The following is a 21767-nucleotide window of genomic DNA, read 5'->3' on the forward strand; positions in this document are numbered from 1 at the left end:
TTTAAGATTTAAGTTAGTTACAATGAATGCCATTTTGTTAATTGGTGTAAAAAAGTCAGAACCAAGGTAGTAAAGGTAATTAAGAACTTTTAAGATTGCATATGGTAATTTATGAGAGGAAGCCAAATTGATTATCATTATAAATGAGCTTCCATGATCTAATTAGGACAAATTAGAAGCTTGCTTTCCTCTGTTCATTTTTAGAAACCCTTTGGGGGTCCTGTTTAGCCCCTATCCAATTTTACCAACTTTGCAGCAAGATGTTCTCCTCCTAGTAGCATTTTATAAAAGCCAGTCCAATTAAATGTTGCAATAAACCTTCAGACACCTGGAAGGTCTAACTGATGAGTGGTAGTTTGTATCCTTAAGGAAGCTTATAAACATAGCCTTAAACAAGGGAAAGTGTTTTTTCTTTAGAACGCTAAACTGATACCTTTACCATTTAAGTCACCTTTGCATTTGTAACTTCTTTCAGTTCTGGAAATACAACCCATCACTCCATGTATTTATCAGACTCCTGACATGCTGGATTATAAAATGGCTATATAAGATTCTTACAGATCTAACAACACTTTGATCATGTTTGTTCCTCTCTTTCTGTCTTTCTTTTCCATCAAGCCACAACTGACTTCATATGGCAACTTCATAGAGGTTTCAAGGAAAGATATGTTCAAAGACAGTTTGCCATTGAATGCCTCTGCATGGTTAACTATAGTTGTCCTTGATATTCTCCCATCCAAATAATAATCAAGTTAACCCTGCTTAACTTCTGAAATATGACAAGACCAGGCTAGCCTGGGCTATCAAGCTCAGGAGAAGCTCTTCTTTGAACAATAACAAATCCAGCAAGTTCAAAAGATGCAGGATTTTCAGCCAATAAGCTATACCAACAGACACCATTTGATGTTTTTAATGCTACTAAGACAGCATTTCCCAAATAACACTGATGAAAAATATTGTTGAACAAACAGCTCACAGTTAAAGCAGGGGGTTCTAAGGATCCCACTTGGTTTTTTTCCCCTTAATTCTCTATTAAGTTGTACCTGGTAAAGAAAAGCCAACCCAGCCAACATTTTGACAGAGAGACAGCAAGTGTGATGGAATGCCCAGCAGAGTCTGCTGGAGAATATCTGAATTGCTCCAGAAGGCATTTCTAAGCAGCAAATTTGCTTGAAGTGATTGCGTTCTTTTAAAAGGTCAGTGGGCCTCCACATTCATCACCGTTGCTACCTCATGCCACATTGCACCATTCACAAATCCTATACAATGAATTATGAGGAGAATTATTCTCCATCTGGTTTTGGTTGAGTGAGAAGCAAAAAACACCACCCCTTACATTTTTCTTTTACACCCTTTAAAGGTAATGTGTGCTTAATTCCAGAAAAAAAATTAAGGGGATATTCAACCTTTCCCACAAAATACCAAACATTTCACTGTAACAAACATCTTTCCAGTATTCTTTCCCAACATCAATTACCTTAGGAGAGACGAGGGCATCCAAGCTGCGCGGCACAAGCAACGAGGATGTTTCAGCCTGGCCTGGTCCCTTTATCCCGAAGCACACAAAGCATCTTGAGGGATTTCCAGGAACCTGGCCACATTTTCTGGTTTGGTTTGGGAGGCACTAGCAAAAGACACACTAGTCTGGTGAAGTCAGCATCTGACTCCCAAAATTTTGCTGGTCTTTAAGGTGATGTTGAAGTCCTGGTTTATTCTGTGTTTGGTCTTATACTGGGTCAGATAGGAGACCTCCTAGGAATCTCACATAAGCCACAGGTTTCACAAAGGAAGAAACGTGGGATGTAACTGAAATACGTTACATTAAAATTGTGGGCTACATCATTCAACTTGGGGTGTACAAAAGTGTCTTCTTTGTCACAATGACCATCCAATGAAATACGTGAAAATGCAGTTCTGGGAAGACCTGCAGTGCCCATCCAAAGCAGCTGAGCCAAATGTTTGGCTGAGAAATTTATTTGGCTAAAAGTGTGCTTTGAAGTGGGGAGGATGCCCTCTGAAACTCTCTTCCCCCACAACACTTACTCCTTTAACAGCAGCCTCAATTAGCTCCCATACTGGCGCCTTTGTGTTTTTATTAGGCCTGTTTCTTTCTTAATTCTCTTCCTTCAAACGAAATGTCACTAAGGTCATACAAATGGAAAACACAACAAGGGAAGTGACTCTCAATGTATGTTTGTGTCGGGTGTCCTCACTAACCTCTGCATGCAGCCAAATCTCACTGGCTTAAGGACAATGGGACCATTTGCAGGAAGAGCTCCCAGTGGAGGAGGGGAGCCAGAAGCAATACAACAGCCAATCAGGGGTGCAAAGAGACATGGCTGTACAGTGGTGTTGCAAGCCATGGAGATGTATGCGCCTGACAACATATCCCCAAAGCGATTGCCAAAAAGGAACACGCAAGATTATTGTTGCTCCAGGGGACAATATAATTAAAAACATCTGAAGCGCCACAAGCTAAGTTTAACTATTGTATGACCTTATACTCTGTCAAGAGATTCCTTAGTAAGCTGAAGTTGGTCCTTAAATATAAAAAATGTCCCTTGAAAAAGCTATAAGGCGAAACACGTCGAGATTTGTGTGAAAAAAGAATAAAAGAAATACTGAAACTGAAGAGAGACGACTCTATATAAGTCTAATTCAGATATTTTATTGCCATATTGGTTTCCCAGTGTGTCTGTATTATTCTATAAGAGGTGGAGGTTGGCAGATGATTACTCACCCTGACCGTTTACGCACTGGAGGTTTCATGCCGGCTGCAGGCTGGAGTTTTAGTCCTGGCATGTTACCCCACCTCTTCCTGCACCCACATGGGGGAGCATTTGGCCCCGTGCACCTCATCCGCCCCCGATTTGTGCTCCTGCATGGGAGCTGGGGCAGTGAAGTTCCCAGGGCATAAACAGTCCCCATAATTATCCCTTAGAACAGCTAACCATGGCTTGATTGTCTTCATGGCATCTTCAAACAAATACTGTGGCTCAGTGTGAGAGCCTCTGCTTGGCCTGGTTCAATTCCCGGCATCTCCAGTTGAAAGGACTAGGCAGGAGGGGATGGGAAGACCCTTTCCTGTCTGAGACCTCAGAGAGCTGTGGGTCTCAACTACAGACCCATTGTTGGAGGTCAAGTTCCCAACACGGATAGATTTTCATACTTCTGCCAATGGAAACAACATTCCAAAATATTTCTGATCAGCCACTTCCTGGAAGGAGGGAGGTTAGGCAGGAAGGAAAGTTAGGGAGGAAGAAAGAAAAAGTGAAAAAAGCATACATGAAGTCAACACAATTAAATTATATGCCCAAATTACCCATCCACATAACTTTTTTCAGCAGCTAAGCATGCAAAGTCCATCATTAAGTGGAGAAATGTCTTAACTGACCCCTGCTATTTCATGTTGAAGCAATTTAATGCATTCAAACCTATTTGTTTCATAATGAGGGTGGGGGAAGGAGGAACACAGCAGGTCATGAAAACTGGTGGCACTTGGTAATCCAACAGAGGAGAAAGACAAACTGTTTGGTGCTGGGGAAACAATGCAGCCAGATTAATGTTTCGCTGCCTGGACAGTGTGAATTTGTATTGAACAACATTCAAGGCAGGCAAATGTGAGCACATTCCATTAAAAAACTCCTTCACATTACAATATTTTCCTTAAGAACATCCAAACAGCTCTGCTCAATCAAGTATCAGCAGTGGTGGCCAGTCGAGTGCCCCCACAAAGCCCCTAAGAAGGGTTTGAAAGCGACTGTTTGTCCTTGCTGTTTGTCCTCAAACACTTGATCTCAAAGCACATTGCCTTTCAACACAGAGATCCATCTTAGCTATCAGGACTTAAAAAGGTAGACAGCCCCAGCCTCCAAGAAACAAAGGCATAGCCCCCTCCTTTCTGCAGGAGCATGGGGCTTATTCTGCCCATAGCAAGCACAGAGTGGGATATGCAAGGACAGAAGATGCTACTGCACAGTGCTAGAAGTTCAATTCCCCCTTATTTCTCCCAGGCAGTAGGTGCATAATTGTTTTAAGTCAAAAAACAAAAACAAAAGAGGCTTTCCCCCCAACACACTAAATCCACTTATGTTAGTTACCAATTTGCCAAATATTTTTGATGTTGATGCCCCGCATATCAGGATTTCCAGAATGTACAGCAACCTGCAGCCTTTACCTGGCCCTGCAAGAAGTAGTTGGTATACCCTGTAACATTCTGAGTATAGGAAGGGCTTCCAGCTTCATCCCCATTCATAAGAACATCAAACACCTGTGGGGAAAAGAACCGCGAACAGGAATGAAGAACAAACCACAGAGCTTACCTTTCTGGGTACTGACCATGTTATTGTTCCTAATGGTTTCTAAAAGAGGCAGAAGATTTTACGCAATTCTATCTTCCATGACTAAACAGCTGCACGATGGAGCACACAACAGGCAGGCCATACCAAGTGGATGGATTTGCTCTGTGTTCCAGGAGTTGAGTTACCCTTACCAGGGGGAAAGGAACCCGGCACCCATCCTCCACCAAGCAAGTTGGAAAAAAGAAGTCCTCTTCACCTGTAAGCTTGGGAATCCACATACCTTGCTGAATCATTCACTGCTTCTCTTCATTCTTCTTTAAGCTAGAGGGATCCTTCTCCATAGGCAATGCTTGTGAAATTAGTGAATATTCAGGACAAAATTAGTGTTGTGAACCCTTGCTAAGGGCAGGATGTCAAAGTAAGGTGACCAGATTGTCCCACTTTTGGAGAGACATCTGGGGGTACCTGGCAAATTGTACTTCTGTTGAAATTAAAAATATATATATTACAATACTATTTTTGCGTTCTATGCATTCTATGAAACTTTTTGTTGCTCCATATAGACCAAATTTTTAATCAAGAACCTCTCCGGTCAATGGTGTCCTGCTTTACCAATGTTAAAATCTGGTCACCTTAAACAAATGGATCAGTGATAGATATGCATTTTTAAAAGCTCATCTCTTAAACCAGGGAGAAAACTTCATTTTAACAATCACAGCATGTTTAGAAACGCTAGTCTGGAACCCAATTTGATTAGAAGCATGATATACTGTAGCAGGATCCACTGAAAATGCCAGTCAGCAATGGGGTGGGTATATGCTTCCCTGCACATACACACACACACACACACACAGTCTTCATTTGGCAAAAAACTGAAACTATTATCCATGGCTATAAAGGGTTTTGTGCATGTGTTTTAGCATATGCAACATGTTCCAGGATTGCATTTCTCCTGATTTCCTGGGGATAAGCTAACCCTTTGGGCACACAAGCATGGGCTTAGAGAAACTAAAGCAATTCATGAAAGAGATGCTTGTGTAAACATACACTAAGGCACTCCAGTTTGAAAAGAGGCCAAGGTAAATTCTGCAGAAATGTTGGACGGCTATTTTTCTCCCCTATTATTCTCCTCTTTTTTTACCCCCTTTCTGCTGCAATATAATGGACATGTTTTCCACCACCAAGCTTCTGACCCCCATTCTGCTTCCTCCTGACCCCTTGACTCTGCTCAGATGGTTTTAATTGCTGAAGGCCAGCATGTGGGTCTCTAATACATACTTCAAAGGCTTCTCTCCATTTCTTCTGCCAAATATAGATTGCTCCCAGATCAGTCTGCCGCTGGACGTACTCCCTCTGCTTCTCATCCACCAAACCAATTTGATACAAGAATTATGCATAGCCACCCAACATCTGTACAGAAGGAACACAGAAACTGACCTGGACAGTATCAGTGAAGACTGTGCTCTACAATACCATTTTAATTTTTAAAAAATGAAAGCCAGGCATTCGTCTGAGAGATGTATATGGCATTTGTAGTAGATTCCTAAAGCTGCCTTAAAACTTCAGTGGGATTAAAGCAGCTAAACTCTATGTAATTAATTTCCTAAACTGATGTTCAGGAGCATGTGGCAAAAATTAATTGTGTTTGGTAGAATAATTAGGAAGTAATTTGGGACAGGGCTCTTTTGCTCTTTAGGGCTGGAGAATCACATGCTACTTAGATCTGAAAAACACTAAAAATATACATAGACAGCATAGCATTTCCGGGTCACAGAGACCATCTCCAATGGCAATCCCCTTGAAGTTGATCTTTATCTTTGCAGCCGAATTATGGGTATGAATAGAGCAGCCAATGGCAGGCACATATTTTCCAGCATAAGACTAAAGACAAAGAAGAGGCAGGACAGTCAATAAGAACAAGACTAAAGTACTAACAACCTGAAAGTGAAATACTACACAATGTACTCTGTTAGTTTTCAGATCAATCCATACTCTGGATTTTTGAGCCCTCTTAAAACCCCTACAGTAACTAATGTAATCATATTACACTTTTTCTGTTCTTAGGATTTAAACCTCAGTCCTTCCCAGCAGTTTATCTGTTCAAAGCACAAGACTCTCTCTATGCAATACTAATAAATCTTCTGGTCCACGACAGTACACTGGCACAATGCTATTATCCTAAACAGTAATTTGCAGTTAGTTGAAGAGGAACAAAGTCATTTGAGAAGGGATTTGTTTCCCCTGGCATATGCACATTTTTAAAAAAATTCATGATTGTTCTGATCAAATAAGTTTAGGAGGCTTTAAGATTTTTTAAAAACCCCGCACAACTTGTTTTCCACATGTACGTGGATTGGCATACACACCCTAAGCAATGACACTCTTTCAAACTTTCTGGTGGGGGGGAATAACAGTATCATCCTAAACACATATGTAAGTCCTTCTAATCTCACTGCTCGCTCACTTGCTTACTTGCTTCCCATCCAGGGGAAGGGTGGGTGGCTATATGATGGTCATCCTGCTGATACGGCCGGCAGAGGCTTTGGTTCGGTTTGGCAAAAGGGTGACGGGGGGTAGGGAGGAACAGCTGGCTCGCTCAGGGGAATGGTCTTTGAATTACATTCGCCGATACCTTTGAGCCAATGGCCTATTGATATTATTAAAACGCTAATATAAGGAAATGCTATAGGATTTTTCCACAATGTCTTACTTTCACTATAGTTACAACAATCTTATACTGGAGAACTCAACCGCTGAAGAAGATATTGAAAACAGAAATTATCTAGAAAACGTTATGGTTGATTCTTTATGTATATAAAAATTGTATTTGAATATATATTGTTAGGACAAGAATCTTGCCTTGGATAGATTCCTGTTTTTTCTGTTAGCTCAGGAATCTACCATGCATGGAGTAGAGTGAACCGGGAACAGCACAAGACTGATGGCAAAGTTTGTGCGAAGGAGCAGAAAGTTGGAAAAAGAGAGAGAGAGAGAGAGAGAGAGAGAGAGAGAAGGAGGGAGGGAGGGAGGAAGAGCCTGAGCCAGCCAGCCTCCACCTTTCATCGTGGACGGAGAACCTTCTCTGCCACTGGGGCAGGTGGCCTCCTGCTCTGCTGGGGGAGAGGGCCCTCTCTCATGAAGAGAGCTCCTGAGGAGGCGGGAAGGTTGAGTGGGGAGGCATTTAATGAAAAAGGCTGGAGCATTACACCTAAGCAGCTCCCTTGCCGAAACCCTACAAAGAAGATTGGGGGAGAGGGAAGGGACGAAGGAGGTCAGGGAAACAAGAGGTAAGGAGAGAGAGGAGAGTGGGAGTCAAGGAGTCTCTATGTGTGCATGTGGGTGTCTGAGCGAGAAGGAGGGTGGAGGGACCAAGGAGGAGGTCTGTGAAGCAAGGGGGAGGGGGAGGGGAGGGGGAGGGGGAGGGAGAAGGAGAGGGGGGAAAGAGTTTTTGTGTGTCTGCATGTGTGTGAGCGTGTCTGTGTTTGTGAGAGGGAGGGAGGGGGCCAGGACCAAGGAGACCCAGAGCAGGTATGAGTTCCACATGCCCTGTGAGAGTCAGACTGTCACTAATTTTTTTTCTATATAGCCAAAGGGCATTACAATCAATCACAAACAATTAAAACAAAAACGTTATATGGTATTATTACAATGATCAAATTTAAAAATGAAAAAGTGATTAATGAAAACAAGCTCCTTCATTTTCCAGCCCATCAGACCTTAAAGAATCAATTTTCTTTTCTGAAGAGCTAACATTTTACATATATATAAGCGACATAAAAATCTAATGAACTCTGAGCAGAACTCAACTTTGCCATCAGCCACTACCTATTTCTGTCCTTGCTGCCCCTGCCCCTCCTGAGGATCTGGAGATGTAGAGCAGTGGTCACCTACCTTTTTATCACCGGGGACCAGTCAACACTTGACAATTTTACTGAGACCCGGGGGAGGGTAGTCTTTTGCCCAGGAATATCAATGCTGCTTGAACCTCTACATTTCCACCAGCACCGCTGACTTCCCACCGCCCGCTGGGGGGCACTGCCAGCAGCAGCTGCGCAGTGCCACGCCAAGGGGGAGCCCCAGCCATGGCAGCCGTTGGAGAGCACCAAAGGGGAGCCAGCTGTAGAGTGGCAGGGTGGCCCCCAAGGCAGCAGCCGAGGAGGAGGGCAAGGAGGAGCCGCGGCCCGGTACCGTCTGATCCACAGACCAGTACCGGTCCCCGTACCAGGGGATGGGGACCACTGCTCTAGAGATAAACTGGAGACTAACTGACATGACATCAGAAAGAGCCAACCTAAGTTGCCTGGAGAGGAAGGGTTGCCTCTGACTGGCCTTCACACACTAAGAGTCAGACAGGGGGTCAACCTCCAGAGAGAAACTGGAGATCAACTCACATGACATCACAAAGAGCTCACCTGAGTTGCCTGGAGAGGAAGGGGTGCCTCTGACTGGCCTTCACACACTAGGAGTCAGACAGGGGGCCAACCTCCAGAGAGAAACTGGAGATCAAATCATATGACATCACAAAGAGCTCACCTGAGTTGCCTGGAGAGGAGGGCATGCCTGTTACTGGCCTTGGCATGGGGGGTGGGGAAAATCTCTCAATACACTTTGAGTCAGACAGGGGGCCAACCTCCAGAGAGAAACTGGAGACCAACTGACATGACATCACAAAGAGCTCACCTGAGTTGCCTGGAGACGAAGGGATGCCTCTGACTGACCTTCACACACTAGGAGTCAGACAGGGAGCCATCCTCCAGAGAGAAACTGGAGACCAACTGACATGACATCACAAAGGGCTCACCAGAGTTGCCTGGAGACGAAGGGATGCCTCTTAATGGCCTTGGCAGGGGGCACTGCCAGCAGCAGCTGCGCAGTGACACACCAAGGGGGGGCCTCAGCCATGGTGGCCACTGGAGAGTACCAAAGGTGAGTTGGCGGCAAAGTGGCAGGGCAACCCCCAAGGCAGGAGCCAGGGAGGAGGACGAGGTGGAGCCACGGCCCGGTACCGACTGATCCACAGACTGGTCCTGGTCCCCAGACTGGGTGTTGGGGACCACTGCTGTAGAGGGTGCATCAGGAATAGGCAGAGAACTTCCATCCAAGCACCCTTCATTTGAAGAAAGGGTAACCTTGGACCTAAACATCTTTCTTTTTCACTTAAAATGCCCATATAACATGAAAGCAACATAATTCCTGGTCCCTTGATGCACAATACATAATGAAATAAAGTGCAACAGTGAAGCTTTGACCACCTCGCTGCATTCTATATTTTCCAAGTTAACAAAAACCCAAAGGTAAAAAAAGGCTTTCCTGCAAGACAGCAATATAGAAAGGACAGAGCAGAATCAGAGAACTTCTAATGAAAGCAATATTCTCAACTCAAATGTCACATGTGTTACCAGTTAGGACAGAAGAACGAATTGCTTTGCAAAAGTTGTTAGAGACAGTTAGTGATCGTTTGCTTTTATTTACATTTTACCAGGCCGAGAGACAAAAACTCTCTATTTCCAATACTTAAAAAAATAATGTCAGTAACAAAACAAGCACCACTGAAATGGGAATAAACAAGGCAGTTGTTCAGAAAGGCTATACTTTTCATTTTAAGATCAACACTGCCAGATGAAATGCTGAGGCTGAAGACATTCATCTTGAAGTGTCCTTTGGGCTGACAATGAAAAATGATAAACGAACCATGGATACTTGGAAAGAACAACATTTCGCTTTCAGCTTAGCGGTCTTGATAGGCACACAGGGCTTCTGTGCTAAAAAGCCAAAGCGCCTCTGCGCTCCCCCTGCTGGTTGTTTCGCAGATTATATTTGTGCCACAAATTCTAAAAGCAGGTATTTGCATCAAGATATTCATAATCAGAATCAGAAAAATCTCATGCCCCCAAAGGGAAAAAAATAAACTGAACAATACTTGGTAATGTTTTAAAAAACAAATATAAAGCAAGTTGGAAAGGTACATTTCTTTCAAACAAGAATTCATTGTGCTTAGCTTCTCTTCCATTTTTGTATACAATGGGGTTCTCTTATTAAAGATTTTTCTTAAATAGTCCTAAACTGGTCCAGCTTCCTTTATGTATGGATCAACAACCTAATAAATCTGTAGAATGCACCATAAAGGGAACACGTAATAGACTTGGGGAGTTCTGGGATCAGAAGTTCACCAAATTAGTTTATCCTAAAATTTTATTTAAAAATTAATAAAACTTGAGTGGCAAACAGGCAGAAGGATGCCACAGCAGAAAATTTAGCATAGTAAACTTATAAGGGAAAAATACATGAAAGTGTGAGGCTATTTCAGCCACTGGGAAGCATAACGCATCTCCCCAAACCAATTTTGGCAGGCTCCTTGCCATGCCTTACTGGACTAGAATGTCACTCGTCTTTGGATTACCCGGACTTCGTGCTTGGCAGATACATGGCGTTGTGGACAAATAAGTAAAATCGCATGCAGTTTGCTACTTGACAGTGCCATCCTAAGCAAAGTCAATGGATTTCAAAGGGCGTAACTCTGCTTAGGATCAATGGAGGTCAAACGTTTTTAAGGAGTAACCCCTAGTCAATGAACTTTTACTCTTAACATATCATCTCACTAAATCTTTATCTTTCTTACAAGTCAGATTTTGGCACCCATTCTTGTTCTGTTTATTAGTTTTTCCAGTCTGCTTGGATGAAAATATAAAATTTCCTAATTTCTACATATACAATGGGAAAATATAGAAGTTTGTTTAAATAAACCTTGCCAAATTGCCTAAATAGCCAAACATTTTTCTGTATCCAGGAAATGGCACACAAACTGTTTTATAAGACACCAGGAAAAGAGTAGAAGCCCTGAAAAAAATTAATGGTCACTAGGAAGGGGGAAGCGTTCCCTTTCTCTGATGACTGAGGTAAATGCCGGCACTGGGTGGGGAAACATAACTGATTGGGGGTGGGGGGGTGGAACTGAGAATTTCATGCTCACCAGTTATAGTAAACAAATTTAAAAAACAAATTAATTATTCTGTTGCACAGAAGTCATTTTTCTGATACTCTGGAAAAAGCTGAAAAAACTGAACAAGAGCACTGAAATACAGATAAAGTATAAAAAGTTGCTATTAAAACTGAAAGTTCATGGCATCCCCAAAAAACAGAACTTAGACAGCAAGTTCTTTCAGAAATCAGGCCTCTATCTGAAAATATGAGTGTATGAATTTCACTTTAAGAACATAGACTTTCTTTTAAAATTACAGAGTTGTCCTAAATGGGTCTATTCAGAATCCTCCTCTATTCAATTGGACTTGCTCTTAGGAGTCTCAAGATGGCAAAGTTGGTTACTTAAAACCACAGTGACATCAACTTAATCTTATCTCTGCTATTTATTCTATTGCACCATAATCTAAAACAAGAATATGATTCCTGCTCTGGCAGTACATATTTTATTTAGGCTCTTGGTAGTGATTAGATTTATTTAGAAAACCTACAACTGGTACATATTCTCTGAGTGAAACATCTGAGCAGAAAGCTAAATAAACCATGGTCAGCTTCTGTATACAGGAAATTCCTAGACCGTTTATGCACTGGGAACTTCACTGCCCCAGCTCCCGTGCAGGAACACAAATCGGGGGCAGATGAGGCACACTGGGCCAAATACTCCCCCGTGTTGGTGCAGGAAGAGGTGGGGCAACCTGCCATGACTAAAACCCGAAGCCCGGCATGAAACCCTGAAGCCCGGCATGAAACCTCTAGTGCATAAACAGTCCTAGTGAAGAAAAGTACTGGTATTTTTTAATATATTTCAGCTCAAATATAGCCAAATGCACACCCCGATTTGCATTCATGCTGAAGGCAGACAGGAATCAGACCTCTCCAGGTCAGTTTGACACTGGAACTGTTACACATACAGTTGTCTAAAGGCATAATTTGTTTACTAACTATATGAAAAAAACCAACACCTGCATTCTCCAACTTCACAAGCATATACTTCATTGTTGTCCTTTCTAATTGACTCACAATGACCTTTCTCCCTTTTCTTCACAATCATCTGGAGGGATACAGAAAAACGTGAAACTTATCAAAAGATAGCTGAAATCAGTTTTCCAGAATACCTTTGATTAGCTTTTCTCCAGGACCAGCTTCAAAAGCCTGAAGCAAAAGGAACAAAAAGGAGGGGGGATACCCCTGGCAATAAACAATGTGTGCTTTGAAACAGGTTCTGAGTAAAGCTGGAGGCGAAGAGTCATGTGCTAGAAGTAAATTACTACAGAGAAGGAAGTGTCCAGCTTGAATAAATGGCTTTTCAAGAGTTCCTAAAATGGCACAGGTGGAAAGGAAAGGGCGGGCGAGAAAGGAAACTGTCCTGACACAACCAAATTTCACATTATACTTGCTACTACAGCTGACACAGGCTGAATTGACCTTTTACAGTGAAAGCATATTGCTGTTTGAGTGTTGGGGGGAGGGGAATTCAATGTTTCTAAAGAAAAAGTGGTTTCTTGAGGAAAGCCATCTCAATCTTGCTCAGCAATTAAGTAATAATATATTGTACAGCAAAACAATTGCCTGGAAAGGTGACATTACTCTGTCATTCTCTGCCAGGAACAACACCTATTAGAGTTGTGTGGCTGTTACTAGTACCCTGCCCAACCCTGTTTCAACAGAAAACAAGGTTGCTTCTATTACGAGTCAGTCAGGATGTATCTAAATGGAGCAAACTCTTTTAATTAAACAAGTCCTCTCTGTCCCCTGATATTTTGGTGGTTGCTCCCTCAATGTAGGTCTCCCCCACCTCATGTCATTCAGGTTATTATTCCCCTATGACTTCCAAATGTCCTTGGTCATCCCCCACCTCCCACACACATGCACACATTGATACAATCCCTACATAATGGAAGAGTGATTGATCTCACAGGTGTATAGGAAAGCCAGCCTCTAAATGAGATCTAGGAATTCTTTGGAATTACAGCTCATCTCCAGACTACAGGGATCAGTTCCCCAAGAGAAAATGGATGCCTTGAAGGGTAGACTCTATGGCAGGGGTGGTCAACCTGTGCTCCAGATGACCATGGACTACAATTCCTATTTGCAGGTGTTTGCAGGCAGGGGCTCATGGGAATTGTAGTCCATGAACATCTGGAGGACCACTGGTTGACTACCCCTGCTCTATGGCATTGTAGCCCACTGCGGACCTTGTCCTCTCCAAATGCAAAATCATGGCTTCAAAATAGAATCACCAACATTCAGACAGTCAAAAAGTGAGTTACTACAAATCTTTTAGTACAATGGGAGGGATCAGCATTGCTCACTTTTCAGAGTTCTCTTCAAGCACACCAGAAAAGAGCATTTACCAATGTAGATCTCTTCTCATATCTTCTTGGTTCACTGCATATCCAGTGTCATCTGTAAAACTGACATTCCAACCTGACAGGAAAAGAGAATATAGGTTAGATCAGGAATAATTAGCTTCCAGCTCTGTGCCACTGTTTTCCGCATCAAGCAAAAGGATACCGTGTTAGGTATATGGTTTCCTCTTAATTAGGTTAAGTGCTGGTTTTCCATTTGGCACATTCCAAGACCTGGATCTCCACCTGTCCAATGACTTACTGCTTAAGGAAATCTTTCTTTGATAGAGCTCAGTGGTTAGGATTACCCTAGCAAAATATTCTAGCATCAGACATTTGGGCAGCCTTCTAACTAGTCAACCCATATGACAAACAAAAATAAATGTATATCAAACCTTCCCTTTTAAAAATACACTTCTAACAGCCATTAGACAGTAAAAATATCTGTTAAAATACACCTCCAAAAAGTGCATGAAATTTATTCCATACTTAGAAGGAAGAAGGAAATTGCAAGTGCAATTCTAGAAAACACTGTCCTGGAAGTAATCACCACTAAATAAAATGAAGCTTACATGTGAACGGACCTGCTTGAGATTGCTAAACAAGAATGCACAGTAGGGATGCAAAGACAAGCTTAAATTGATCAGTGTTTCTAAATGTTCTCATCCAGGTTCTAGTCACTCCTGGCTGAGATGTCATTTCCCACACATACACCTTCTGAACTAGACAGGTGGCAATCCAGGAGAAGACCTCAGTCGTGACACCAAGACTCTAGAGCTCTTCCTAGAGGGATTTGTCTGCCCTTTTTGCTGCCATCTTCCACCAGTGGTTGAAGGCCCTTTTGTTTGATTTGGGGATCCCTCCTTTCTGACCAAGGTTTTAATTGTTGTTTTTATGTCTTTAAAACCAGGAAGAGTTAAAAGCCTGTACATTTTGCTTTCAAAGCAGGGAAGGATAACAAAACCAGTGGGTTTAATGGCTCACAGCCATTTCAATCTAACAGCAGGGTGGGGATGCCTGTCAGCTGTTAGGCTGAAATTGCTGGCAGCTGTTTCATTGGTCCATTTCCAGGGGAAGCAAAAATGAACATTTAAACCTAACATGTCATCTGTGGACATATACCGCTTTGCAGTTTAAATGAACCCAAGCAGTTGAACTCAACTGAACAAGTGTCTGCAAAATGTTCAGTAAAGGTGCCTTCCCCAGACACAAGCACAGTGCTACAGCCGGAGTGTAGAACTTTGCCATTCTCTTGGTCAATCAGAATGACACATGTGCAAGATGAAGACCCTCTTTCCACTCACAACAGCAAACATGGAAATGCAGCTTCATGGGTACTGTGAAATCTGGATTCCAGTCACAGATTGTTTTTACTCGGGTTAGATATAATCATAAGCACAACTCTATGCTTCGAATAGAAGAACCCCCCTGCTGGGTCAGACCGAAAGGTCACCCAGTCCAACATCTGGTTTCCCACAGTGGCCAACCAGTCTGGTCAGAAAAGCCTACTAGCAGGGCACAGAATACAAAGGCTCCCTCTGTTGTTACCCCGCAGCAACAGGCATCAGTGATGCACCTCCTCTGAATACAGAGGTTTCTTTCAGTCATCATGGCTAACAGCCAATAAAATCCACACTAGTCTGACCAATGGCAAACTGCATTATAAAGAAGGCTGATAATAAGTTTTAATAAAGTAGCAAGGTTTGTTTGCTTTTTGACAGGCAATCTTCTGGTTTCTCAATATAGAGCATAGAGAGCTTAGATGTCCAAGGAAACTTTTGTTCTGACACTATCAAGATGAAAGAAATCAAAGTAAGATGTTACATGTGGCATTGTGAGTGTATCACAAGTATACACAGAAATCACCACGTGATGACTTTGGCAAATTAAGAACAGTCATCTTCGTCTCAGAAGAAAGCAAGACTTGGGTCAAAGAGTCAATCTTGCCCAGGCCAGCCTCAGCATTTTCAAGGCTATACAGTTCTAAGCAGCAATTATCTTGCCACTGCTCTTTAATTCACTCACCTATAATTTCCATAATCATGGGGCATACCTAAAATGAGCTCCTGGATCAGATTCTCATTGCTGTTCTCTAGGTGCCTATCAAAGAATTAATCACTTGGCAGTTATATTTGCAAAGAAATACAATATTTTAGCAATGAGATGTTCCATTCCAGCATGCAGAATAGATTCAAAGTCCTTTGAAGTATTATGTAATACCAGGGTTCTTAAAAATGTGCACACAGACAAAAGAGATGCAGAGCTCCCCCAAAATTTCCGAAGTTCACAACCTTATGTCACAAAAAAGTTGTATGGTAGCGGAGATTTACTGTTAACAATGTGAAAAATAAAAGGTCTAGGCTCCTCTAGCACCTTAGAACCAGTTGAGGTTTATCCATTTCTCTTCCCCTGACAAAAGACACTCCTTGCAGGCCCCACAGGCATGTTTTAGTATTCCATACATGAATGACAATATACCACCAGGGTGTTGAGGATTTGGGGGGAGGGCACTGGTACAGAATAGCAGCATCTCTCTGAAGGCCCTCCCAAATCCTTGATGAAAATCAGGGCAACCTTATATAGGAATATCAACACCTATTGATTTTACAATATAAATACTGCATGCCACCGTATAGAGGCTAGCACTGAGTGAGTTGTAAGAAAGGAGGCATCTCACGTGCAGTGCAGGTTTGCTTATTTTCATCCTAGTGCTATTACTACACAGTCCTAACCAGACGTACACCTTTCTACACCAATTTGTCAGCGGACTTACAACAGTGTAATTCTGTTTACGTTAGCATTGTTGGAAACATATGAAGCCTGATAATAGTGTGATAGTGACCTGCTTCCAAAGCAAAATATGTGTTTATAGCCATGAGAGAACTAGCTACAAGTTATTCACAGCCTTGGGAAAACTAGTCTGACTCTCAGTTGTACAGTATAAGAATTCTATCACAGCGTAACTTTTATGTTACCAAGTTTATTTTTAAAACTTCTCCTGTAACCTTTTAAGTTCATTCGTTGTCACAGCAGTTATTTCTCATCAGACGGATATACAGCCAAGTCTTTCAAACAACATTTTTCCATAATAAAAACTAATTTCAACAGTCAAAAAAATCCTCTCAAATTTTCATTTCTAACACAAAATAAAATCAGATGGATGGATATCATCAACTTCAGCAATAGAACCTAAATTGTTCAGCATCAAATGAAGTAGAATAAATATAAACTGTTCAATCATGAGTATGAAATTGTACAGAATGTATAATAAACATATAATATTTACGTCTCACTGGAATCCTCTGAAGAAGAAACAAGCCATACTAGCCGGTGAGATTCCTGTGAACAACATATGGTCCATGCTTAACAAAAAGGCTAAACATGCATGATCCTCCATGTCTACCTTGTAACCAGAGTAATATGGGGGCATCCTTCGGCTGTGTCTGCAAGTCAAAGGACACGATATGCTGAAACCAAACCTATATAGTTTGAAAGTGAATTTAAAATGGATTAAATATCTTAATAGGCCATAAGAACTAATAACCACCATCTTCTTTAAGAGGACTGTTCATACATTACATAAGGGCAAGGTGCTGGTGGAGAGGGGCACCAAGTTGTCATGATACGGCCAAACAGAGATCCAAACAAAGAAAACATATTTCAACACACACAGCTTTTGAACACATTAAACTGCCTTAGACCACCTAACTTTGTATTATTGGCAATAACCTGGAAGCAATTTTCCAGAGAGTCAGGTAGATAAGGAGTTTTCCTGCTATCTGAGAGCTGAACTATAAGAGAAATGGTTAGTTCAGGTCTACGGCAAGGTGTTTAACTGTTTTAACTGGTTTTTAATCAGTGATTGTTTAATTGCTCTCCTAATGTTATTTTAACTACTATGTTATTTAATTACCTTATTGTTAACTTCTTTCAGCCAGCTTGCCAAGAGAGACAGTCATATAAATAAATAAATAAATAAATAAATGCGTGCGTGCGTGCGTGCGTGCGTGCGTGCGTACGTACGTACGTACATACATATATACATACATACAGCCCCCATGCCAATTTTCTAAGCTGGAATGGCCCTTTGCAGCCACTATTTGTTTTGTTGGGCTAAACACACAGGTACTTCATCAGTCCCTGTAGGTTTGCCTCAACAGGTGAACAGTTGCTCTCCTTGGGCCCCTTCAGAGAAGACAAATGACATCAAAAGGAGACTAAAGCGCCTCTTCAATCCCAGTCAGAATCAGGATATTTGCAGGCAAATGCATCAGGGACTTTCAGGGATGAGAAATACTACTGAGCCATACACCCTCCCACATTTCAGCAAGCCTCCTAAAAATCCACCCTCAAAAGAATCAGGTAATCATCATTGCTATCTTACAGATTGCACCACGAAGATTGCAAGCTGTCTCTGACATGCTTGCTGCCTACATGTTCTCAGTTCTGTTCATTGAGTCCAGGGCCCACTTTCATTGAGTTTCATTATTTTGCCCTCCCTTTTGCCCTCCATATTGACTTTTTTATTGGTTTCTATTGTAATTAAACTGGTTTGTTGCTACTCATTTATCATGTTGCAAACAAGTTTGAAACAGCAGCCCTCGATATTGCTTAGCTGCTTAGATTTTAGGTTTTAATATGTGTCCGTTTACTTGGATATTCATTGTACTGTATTTTAATAATGGACAGAATCTCCCTTAAGTGCATCACTGACTAAAAATATCTTCCGTAACCTGGAATGGGTTGCCCAGGGCCACCAATGAGCATAAAACATTTGAGCCCGGGTCTCTTGAATCAACACTGAGTTCATTAGGCATGCTGCCCTTAATGATTTCCAGTGGTTCAGTTTGGAAATCTAAAACACACCTGAAGAGCACGCCCTGGAGGGACAAGAAAGATACTGTAGCAGAAGAAAACAACTTCAAATACTTGAAGGGCTGTCATATAGAAGATGGAGCAGAGTTGTTTTCTGTTGTTTTCTGTTGCCCCAGAGGGGCAGGCCAGAACCAATGGGTTGAAAGTAATCAAAAGAATTTTTGCCTAAACATCCGGGAGAAGTTCCTGACAGAGCAGTTCCACAGTGGAACAGGCTTAGACTCATAGTAGGGACCTTCAGGGTCATCAAGTCCAACCCCCTGCACTATGCAGGACACTCACAACCCTATCGCTCATCCACTGAAATCCCCTTGAGCCTTCACAGAATCAGCCTCTCCGTCAGATGGCCGAGCAAATGTTTAAAAATTTCCAAAGATGGAGAACCCACCACCTCCTGAGGAAACAAGTTCCACTGAGAAACTGCTCTAACTGTCAAGAACTTCTTCCATATGTTTAGATTACATTTTTTGAATTAATTTCATCCCATTGGTTCTGGTTTATCCCTCCGGGGCAAGAGAGAACAACTCTGCTCCATCTTCTATATGGCTGCCTTTTAAATACTTGAAAATGGTTATCAGATCCCCTTAGTCTTCTCCTCTCCAAGCTAAACAGACCAAGCTCTCCCAAGCTTTCCTCATATGTCTTGGTCTCCAAACCCCTCACCATCTTTGTTGCCCTCCTCTGGACACACTCCAGTTTGTCTACATCCCTCTTCAACTGGGGTGCTCAAAACTGAACACAGTACTCCAAGTGAGGTCAAACCAGAGCAGAGTAAAGTGGTACCATCACCTCCCATGATCTGGACACGATGCTCAGTTAGATACAGCACAAAATCCCATTTGCCTTTTTAGCCACCGAGTCATACTGCTGACACATGTTCACTGTATGGTCTACTAAGACTATTAAGACTCCTAGATCCATTTTGCACATACTACTGCCAAGAGAAGTCTCTTACAACTCTTACAACTTCTCTTAAAACCAGATCTCCAGGACAGTTGTTCCCAACCCCCGGTCTGCAGTCCGGTACTGGTCCGTAGCTCCTCCTCATCATTCTCCCCAGCTGCTGCCTCAGGGGCTGCCCTGCCACTTTGCCACCAGCTTACCTTTGGTGCTCTCCAGCAGCCACCATCCCCTCAAAGAGCCTTGACACACTGGGAGTCAGATGGGGGCAACCTCCAGAGAGAAACTGGAGACCAACTCATATTACATCATGTAACTGACCAACTGACATGACATCACAAAGAGCTCACCTGAGTTACCTGAAGATGAGGGGAGCTCTTTGTGATGTCATGTCAGTTGGTCAGTTACATTATGTAATGTGAACCAACTCACATTACATCTGGAAACTGGAGACCAACTCACATTACATCGATCCATATCAGTCTGGCTTCCGCCCTGGCCACGGGGTGGAGACGGTGTTGGTCGCTTTGCTGGATGATCTCCGTCGCCAGCTGGATAGAGGCGGGTCAGTTTCTCTCTGGATGTTGGCCCCCTGTCTGACCCCTAGTGTGTTTAGAGATTCCATCCCCCACCATCACCTAGGCCAGTGAGAGGCAACCCTTCCTCTCCAGGCAACTCAGGTTAGCTCTTTCTGATATCATGGCGGTTGATCTCCAGTTTCTCTCTAGAGCAGTGGTCCCCATCCCCCGGTACTGAGACCGGTAATGGTCCATGGATCAGTCGGTACTGGGCTGTGGCTCGTCATTCTCCTTCCCAGCTGCTGCCTCGGGGGCTGCCTTGCCACTTTGCCGCTGGCTCAACTTTGGTGCTTACCAGCGGCCAGCACAGCTGGGGCTCTCCCTCGACGTGGCACTGCACAGCTGCTGCTGACAGTGCCTCCAGTGGGCAGTGGGAAGTCAGTGGTGCTATCGGGAAAGCAAGTGGAGCAGGGGCTCAGGCGGCAGCGATGTCCCTTGGCAAAAGACTACCCTCCCCTGGGCCTCAGTCCAATTGTCAAGCATTGACTGGTCCCTGGTGATAAAAAGGTTGGAGACCACTGCTCTAGAGGTTGTCCTCCTGTCTGACTCCTAGTGTGTTTAGAGATCCACCCCCCACCAAGGCCAGTAAGAGGCATCCCTTCCTCTCCAGGCAACATAGGTGAGCTCTTTGTGATGTCATGCCAGTTGGTCTCCAGTTTCTCTCTGGAGGTTGGCCCCCTGTCTGACCCCTAGTATGTTTAGAGATCCCCCCTCCCTCCAAGGCCAGTAGGAGGCATCCCTTCCTCTCCAGGCAACTCAGGTGAGCTCTTTGTGATGTCATGTCAGTAGGTCAGTTACATTATTATTATTATTATTATTATTATTATTATTATTATTATTATTATTATTATTATTATTATTATTATTATTATTATTTCGATTTATTTCCCGCCACTCCCAAATGGCTCGCGGCGGGTTACAATGTCTTAAAAAACCCATTAAAACTCCCATTAAAAGACTTTAAAATGTCACAACATGGCAGCACAATAATAAGATCCCCTTCCTACCCCCATTCCTAAAAAAGGGGGGGTGGAGGAGAAGGAGGTCAACGATGTTCAAGAAGCCCTGGGGAGAGCAGTCGATGTACCCCGGCAGCCCCAGCCTCAACCATAGACCTGGCGGAAGAGCTCCGTCTTGCAGGCCCTGCGGAACGTTAAAGGGTCCCGCAGGGCCCGCAGCTCACCCGGGAGCTCATTCCACCAGGTGGGGGCCAGGACCGAAAAGGCCCTGGCCCTGGTCGAGGCTAGGCGTGCTTCCCTAGGGCCGGGAACGACCAGAAGATTCTCACTTGCAGAGCGCAGAGCCCTGCGGGGGGCATAGGGCACTAGGCGGTCCCTCAGGTATGTGGGTCCCAGCCCGCGTAAAGCCTTAAAGGTTAGAACCAGAACCTTGAACCGGATCCGGACAGCAATTGGTAACCAGTGCAGCTGCCTCAGCACAGGCTGGATGTGGGCCCTCCAAGGTGTGCCGGTGAGGACCCTAGCGGCTGCATTTTGTACCAGCTGGAGTTTCCGGATCAGAGACAGGGATAGGCCCGCGTAGAGCGAGTTACAGAAATCTAATCTGGAGGTGACCGTTGCATGGATCACAGTGGCCAGGTGTTCGGGGGACAGGTAGGGCGCTAGTAGCCGGGCTTGGCGAAGATGGAAAAATGCCTGGCCGGCTACTTTCCTGACCTGCGCCTCCATAGTCAGGGAGGCATCAATGGTCACACCCAAGTTTCTGGCCTGGGACGCGATGATAAGATGCGCCCCTGCCAGGGTGGGTAAATGCGCTTCCTGTTCCCG

The 21767-nt window shown here is 43.4% G+C and overlaps 1 protein-coding gene across 1 annotated transcript in view; it reads right to left on the bottom strand.

Annotated features, from left to right (window-relative positions):
- Window positions 1–790: 790 nt before the first annotated feature.
- Window positions 791–21767, bottom strand: part of CPVL (carboxypeptidase vitellogenic like) — a 38874-nt gene continuing 17897 nt past the window's right edge. The window contains 12 exon segments of the mRNA XM_077302635.1: window positions 791–881; window positions 2883–2991; window positions 3112–3217; window positions 4178–4270; window positions 5580–5711; window positions 6036–6182; window positions 8109–8122; window positions 11320–11372; window positions 13634–13709; window positions 15357–15416; window positions 16956–17106; window positions 18361–18507. Of these exon segments, the coding sequence (XP_077158750.1) occupies window positions 791–881; window positions 2883–2991; window positions 3112–3217; window positions 4178–4270; window positions 5580–5711; window positions 6036–6182; window positions 8109–8122; window positions 11320–11372; window positions 13634–13709; window positions 15357–15416; window positions 16956–17106; window positions 18361–18507 (1179 nt within the window).

The sequence above is a fragment of the Paroedura picta genome, chromosome 11 (assembly GCF_049243985.1).
Source record: "Paroedura picta isolate Pp20150507F chromosome 11, Ppicta_v3.0, whole genome shotgun sequence".
Taxonomy (NCBI): domain Eukaryota; kingdom Metazoa; phylum Chordata; class Lepidosauria; order Squamata; family Gekkonidae; genus Paroedura; species Paroedura picta.